Source organism: Erpetoichthys calabaricus, chromosome 13 (assembly GCF_900747795.2).
Source record: "Erpetoichthys calabaricus chromosome 13, fErpCal1.3, whole genome shotgun sequence".
NCBI classification, from domain to species: domain Eukaryota; kingdom Metazoa; phylum Chordata; class Cladistia; order Polypteriformes; family Polypteridae; genus Erpetoichthys; species Erpetoichthys calabaricus.
Window position 1 is genome coordinate 1770001 of NC_041406.2, and position 6112 is coordinate 1776112.

Below are 6112 nucleotides of genomic sequence, written 5' to 3' on the forward strand. Positions count from 1 at the left end.
AAGCTCTGTCTCCCCAGGGATGAAGGACCATCCAGGTGCCCAGGGAAGAGAAATGCCACTCTCCTGGTCCCTCCTTCCTCCAGGCGTCCCAGCAGGCAGGGTTCCTGGCCGTCTATCACAATATATATATTTATATGTGTGAATGTGTGTATATATATATATATATATATATATATATATATATATATACTGTATTTACTGTATATATATATGTGTGTGTGTGTGTATAGATAGGGAGAGCTATGAACTTTTGGAAAAATCATAAACGGGAAACACATTCCCATAATACTGTGCTTTTAAACTGAACAGGGCTCAAATGAAGGGGGTCTTCAAAATCTCAGCTTTATGAGAATGTGTTTCCCGTTTATGATGTGCGTTTATTTTTCTGGAAGTTCTCTGTTTCATTTATATGTCTATTTTTAGATGTTTTCCACTTTTTGAGCGGACGACTGGATGATGGAATTTTACAACCTGACTGATGTGATTTTGTGTTTCTGTTTTTCACGTCGTTGTCTGTTGTACAGCTTTGGTCGCTTTTGACTTCTATCACATTATAAAGTTTTTTCTCTTTTCATTCTCCTTGAACACATGATGATATTAACTTTCCTCAGCCATCACTACTAACTACATGGGGTGAGTAACATTTACATTTTCTGGGGCCTCATTTTTGGGTGGAGTATTCCGTTCCTTTTATTAAATTAATCTCGGGGACACAGTGGTTAGCACTGCTGCCTCACAGCTCAGGTCACATTTTTGGCCCCTCATAGTCCCTCAGGGACTCTTCAGAGACCACTGTGCCTTTAGAATAAACTCCACACTCATTCAGTTTCTCCTTTCAATGACTTTGGTGAAATTCCTGAATCTTTGTTTGATTTTTAGTGAACTCAAGGCAAAGAACATTCAGCAGCACTTGGTGTTAACTCCCGCTACCTGAACCGCAGTGTTGAACTGAAGAGCCTCGAGCTTCTTTGGAGTGTAGGAGGAATGTATTGAGGTGGACGAAACCCACACAGACAGGGGAGACCCTGCAAACTCCACAGGAACAGAAACTAAGCAGGGAATTCAACAACTGGCAGCATCGGGTCCAAGGCAAGAACTGAACATTGAATGGGATGGGACACCAGAACATCACCAGGCACCCTGGTAAATAGAATACAGGGGGAAAACTGGCATAATCTGAAAAAGCTTATGTAGTGAGTGGGCACATTCCACACACAGACAGTTTAGGACACAAACCCAGGTTACCTGAGCTGTGAGGCAGCCACATGTGCCAATGTGTTGCCCAGTAATTCAGATTTCATTTTCTATAGTGCCTTTTCTTTAATTGTTTAGTGGATGTGCCAAGTCTAAAGTGTGTGTGTGATTCGGCTAAATGGAAATGAGCAGAACAATGTGTGCCTCTTTGTTTAGTCACGTCCAGCTCCAGAATATTTCAGAGGTTTATAGGTTAGCACAGATTAGCCCCTTGGGTTTGCGTTCACAATCGTCTTCACCACTAGGATATGTGAGGGCACATGCCAGCCTAAGATGTGACTAAAATTGAGACATGCAGGTTAGGTTAACCGGCCCAACGTGTGGCTGTGGATGTGTGTGCGAGTCACAGACTGGCACCCCATCCTCTCCTGTGGTTGGTGTAAGCAGGATTGGCTCTAGCCTCTGTGAGCCTGAAATGAATAAGTGGTGACAGACAATGGACGGATACCTCGATACCCCTGATGGGAGAATTAAGGGGAGTGCAGTCAAGACAGAGTCCACATGCAGGTGAATGAAAACTTTCAAAACCCCTCATCAAACTGAACAGTTCACTGAATTTCTAAAGATGATGTCCCTCTGTCTGTCTATCTGGTTATTTGTCAACACTCCATAAGAGGGCAGACTTTCATTGAAATGACCCGTCCATCCCTTCACTGCACATGTGCTGTAGTCGGCCCTGGAGGGATGTCAGTCCACCGCGGGGCAGGCATAGTGTCACACATCCGTTACGAAGAATGTAACCGTCTGTGTCTGGAATCAGCAAGAGGCGCACGTGGAGTGACACCTGAGACTTGGACCCTGGACCTTGAGGGGCTGAGGTGACGCCCTGTTGGTTTAAATGTCTGAGTGCCAATGTACAGGACTTTGAGAAGGTCCTCCGCCCCTTCACGTTTTACACGTTTTCGTAGGCTGCAGCCTTGTGCTAAGATCACTGAAATTCATTTTTTTCCTCATCAAACAACTCAATGACTTGGAACAACTAAGCGAAAGTAGAAGTTTAGAAATTTTTACAAATTTATTAAACAAAAAAGAGGTTATTCAGAGTCTTTGCTTTGGCTTTGGTACATCCCATTCTACTGATCACCTTTCAGATGTTTGGAGTCCACCAGTGGCCAATTGGCTTGATTGGACTCGTTAGAAAAGCTACACACCTGTCTTCAGAAGGTCCACCCACCAGGTGAGCAGAAACCAAGCCAGGAGGCCAAAGGAATTATCTGCAGAGCTTAGAGACGGGATTGGGTCGAGGTGCAGATCTGCGGGTGGGCTGAAGCACTGAAGGCTCCAGAGAGCGCAATGGCCTCCAGCATTCTAACATGGAAGAAGTTTGTAACAACTGCAACTCTCCTTAGAGCTGCTCACCCGGCCAAAGTGAGCAATTCAGGGCCTTGGTAAGAGAAGTGACCAGCAACCCAGTGATCACTCTTGCTGAGCTGTAGAGCAGAGATGAGAGAAACTTCTAGAGAGACCACCATTACTGCAACACTCCACCGATTTCTACTTTAGGAAGAGTGGATAGAAGACGCGTGAAAGTTGGCTTGGACTTTTCAAAAAGGCACCTGAAGGACTCTCGGATTGTGAGAACTGAGACTGAGCTGTTTGTCTTCATTTCTAAGTATCACATCTGGAGGAAACCTGGCGCCGTCCATCAGCTGTGCAACACCATTCCAACAGTGAAGCATGGCGGTGGCAGCAGCAGGGGTGGGAGACAAGTCAGGCTTGAGGGGAAAGCTGAACTAAACCAAGTACTGCGATATCCTTAATGGAAGCCTTCTGCAGAGCACTCTGGGTGTCAGACTGGGCCACCCAAGGTGCACCTTCCAACAGGACAAAGCAAAGACAGCACAGGAGTGGCTTAGGGACAACTCTGGGAATGTCCCTGCATGGCCCAGACTTGAACACTGTCAAACATCTCTGGACAGACCTGAAAACCACCGTCCACTGATGGTCTCCATCCAGCCTGACCGAGCCTCAGAGGATCTGCAGAGAGCAATGAATGGCAGCAAATCCCCAAATCCAGGTGTGCAAAGCTTATGGCGTCAGACCAAGGAGGACTCCCGGCTGAAATGGCTGCCAAGGGGGAGCTTCAACAAAGTGCTGAGGAGAAAGGGTCTGAATACTCGTGTCAGACAAATACTTCAGTTTTTTACTTTTAATAAATTCGCACACATTTCATAAATCCAACTTTTGCTTTGTCATTCTGGGATATTGAGTGTTGCTTGAATGGGGGGAAAACATTTAATTTAAAAGATTTAGAGCAAGGCTGCAACATAATGAAAGGTGAAAAGAGTAAAGGCTTCTGAAGACCACCCTGAGTGGGTGCCAGGACACGACACGTCTCCCCAGAGTGAGCTGCCATCGACCCTTAGGCTTCATTCAAAGTCTCATCCCAACCCAAACACATAAGGACATCGCCAATCACAAAATCTAAACCGACATTCAATTTCATTAAACGCCAGGTGCCCACACTTACACACACACACACACACAAGTGCCAGGCTGGCGCTCCCCTCACGACTCAAATTAAAGGCACTTTACCTCCTCCGTGCATTTGGCACAGGTAAGGGAACCGCCAGACGTTGCCGAGCCCCACGGCGTAGGATACGCAGGCCAGCACGAACTGCATGGGGTTGTCCCATGAGGGTCTCGACTCCTGCACCATCCTGGGAATGCTGAGGTGACCACGAGCGCTGGAGCCTCTCCTCTGTCCCCCTGCCTGTCGGTCCGCTGCCTCGGCTCCAAGTGAGCCCTCCTTGCACGAGATAAGCCGCCTTTAACGTCTAATCCTATTAAAGGGGAACTTGTAAATAGATTACCGGCAGGGTGAGAAAAGAATTGTTTTGCCACACAGCTTATTATGGGATGTGCAAGAACAGAGAGCTGAGGGGAGGGTTACCTTTGGTGGCTTGTGTTAATGTTTAAAGGTAACCTGAATTGTGTGACTCACTGGGGTCATCTGCTCAGTAAAAGTGTGCAGACGGAAAGATCGGATCATCACACAGATAAGCAAAGTTATTATGGCGCCATAAAAAGTGTGATCACAGTGCCCGACCAAATGGCTGGCACACCTGCATGCCACTCTGGCCTGGAGCTAAATACCCAAAACACAAAGAATGGAAGAGAACTGACGAAAGGTGGGCTTCACCCGGCCAAGATGTAGTCTCTCATCTGTCTGTCATGGTCACCCAAGGCCATCTCCTGTATTCCCTTAGCTGTGACCTAACGGACTTTGTCATTTCTTGAAGTTGCAGAGCCCTTTTTGACCTTATTTATTTCCTATATAACACTGCAGTGCCTTGGGTGCCACCATTTGATGGTATTTTCTTTTAATGGCTAAAGCGAATATTGTTGAAAGTGATGAATAAAAACGAGACCTGTGATGTCGTCACGTCAATCGTGTTCATATAGCGGTGCAGAATTGTTTCTTTATCAGAGCATTGTTTCTAAAAATAGCAAAGAATGTTTATGATAGTTAGGGGGGAGAATCCAAGTCAGCGTGAGGACCTCGTACTTTGGATATTTTAACTTTGCCCTTTGAAAAAGCATTTTGGGTTTCTGACAATCCGTTTTTGTTTCCTTCTTACAATTTCCTGACCACTTCCCATTTGAAGTGCGCCCATATTTGCCAGCTCCTTTTTTTAATCTCCATTTCCTGGTCAGTGGTGGTGTTTGGAGGAGGGGGGGGGAGCTTTACCCCCTGATCATCAAGTGAACCCCCACACTCTTCAGCTGCCCAAAACTTCACATGGGACCCTAAATTCTCTTTTACCCTCCCCTCTGTTAGGAGGATCTAAGCCCCTAATAAGTGCTAAAGGCTAGTGGTGGTCAGTATTCTTTCTTGGATGGGGTGTCAAGGGTGACCTTGCCAAGTCCTGATGACCCAGCCACCTCAATGGAGCGAGTGCCATCTGCAATATGAGTCCTGCTGTCTCCTCAAAGGAGCTCTTGGGCTGCCACCTCACTCCATGAGAAATAAGGCAATTAATTATCAGGCCATGTGCCCCAAGCAGCCATTGTTTGCTGTCAGAAGTCTTCACCCCCTGGAAGTTTCCACATTTTCTTGTTCTACAACATTAAAACCCCAGTGGATTTAACTGAGTTTTTTGACCCTGATCAACAGTAAAAGACTCTTTTGTGAAAGTGAAGACGGATCTCTAAAAGCAGTCAAAATGAATATAAAACACCAAATGATTGATCGCCTAAGTAGTCACCTCTGTAATATGACACCCCCGAAGCCCATTGGTGTTAGAGGTCCCATCATTAGTTCAATGGAGGTCACCTGTCTGGGGGTTCCATTGATTGCATTTAAAGGTCCACCATGTGGTGAGTCCGTATGTTTGAGTAACCAAAGGACACTCAAGCCACTCCATGAAACCCACAAGTTAGGGGATGGAGGAGACAAGGAAATGTCCAAGTCCCTCAGTCGAGTTCAATCGATCAGGAAAGAAATGGAAAGAGTATGGCAGAGCTGGAAATCTAGTGGGCCTCTGAGGACTCTGAACGGAGTTACAAGTTACATGACATTCAAGAGGCTGTGCAGACGACAACTGTGCCCAGGTAGTTCACCAGTCACAGCTTTATGGAAAAGTGACAAAGAGAGGAGGAAAAGAAAAGCACACAAACACAGGACATGTCGGCACTTGGGAGACCCCGACGTCAGCTGGAAGAAGGTTCTATGGTCTGATGTGCCTAATGTGGAGCCTTTTGTCGATCAGACTTTACTTGTTGCCGCTGTCCCCACCGAGCAGCATTGGGCTCTGGAGAGGCTTCTCTACAGGAGGCCCTGGGAAGGCTTATGAGGGTACAACAGATTTATTTCTACAGCACGTTTTCATACAAGCAGTGTAGCTCAGAGTGCTTT

The 6112-nt window shown here is 46.4% G+C and overlaps 1 protein-coding gene across 1 annotated transcript in view; it reads right to left on the reverse strand.

The window, feature by feature from the left end:
- The window catches only part of LOC114663922 (sodium- and chloride-dependent transporter XTRP3A-like), a 51309-nt gene extending 47254 nt beyond the window's left edge, over positions 1 to 4055 (reverse strand). Inside the window, exon 1 of the mRNA XM_028817873.2 lies at positions 3790 to 4055. Within this exon, the coding sequence (XP_028673706.2) occupies positions 3790 to 3913 (124 nt within the window). The 5' untranslated portion in view covers positions 3914 to 4055. The remainder of the gene's footprint in view (positions 1 to 3789) is intronic.
- Between the last annotated feature and the right edge of the window lie 2057 nt (positions 4056 to 6112).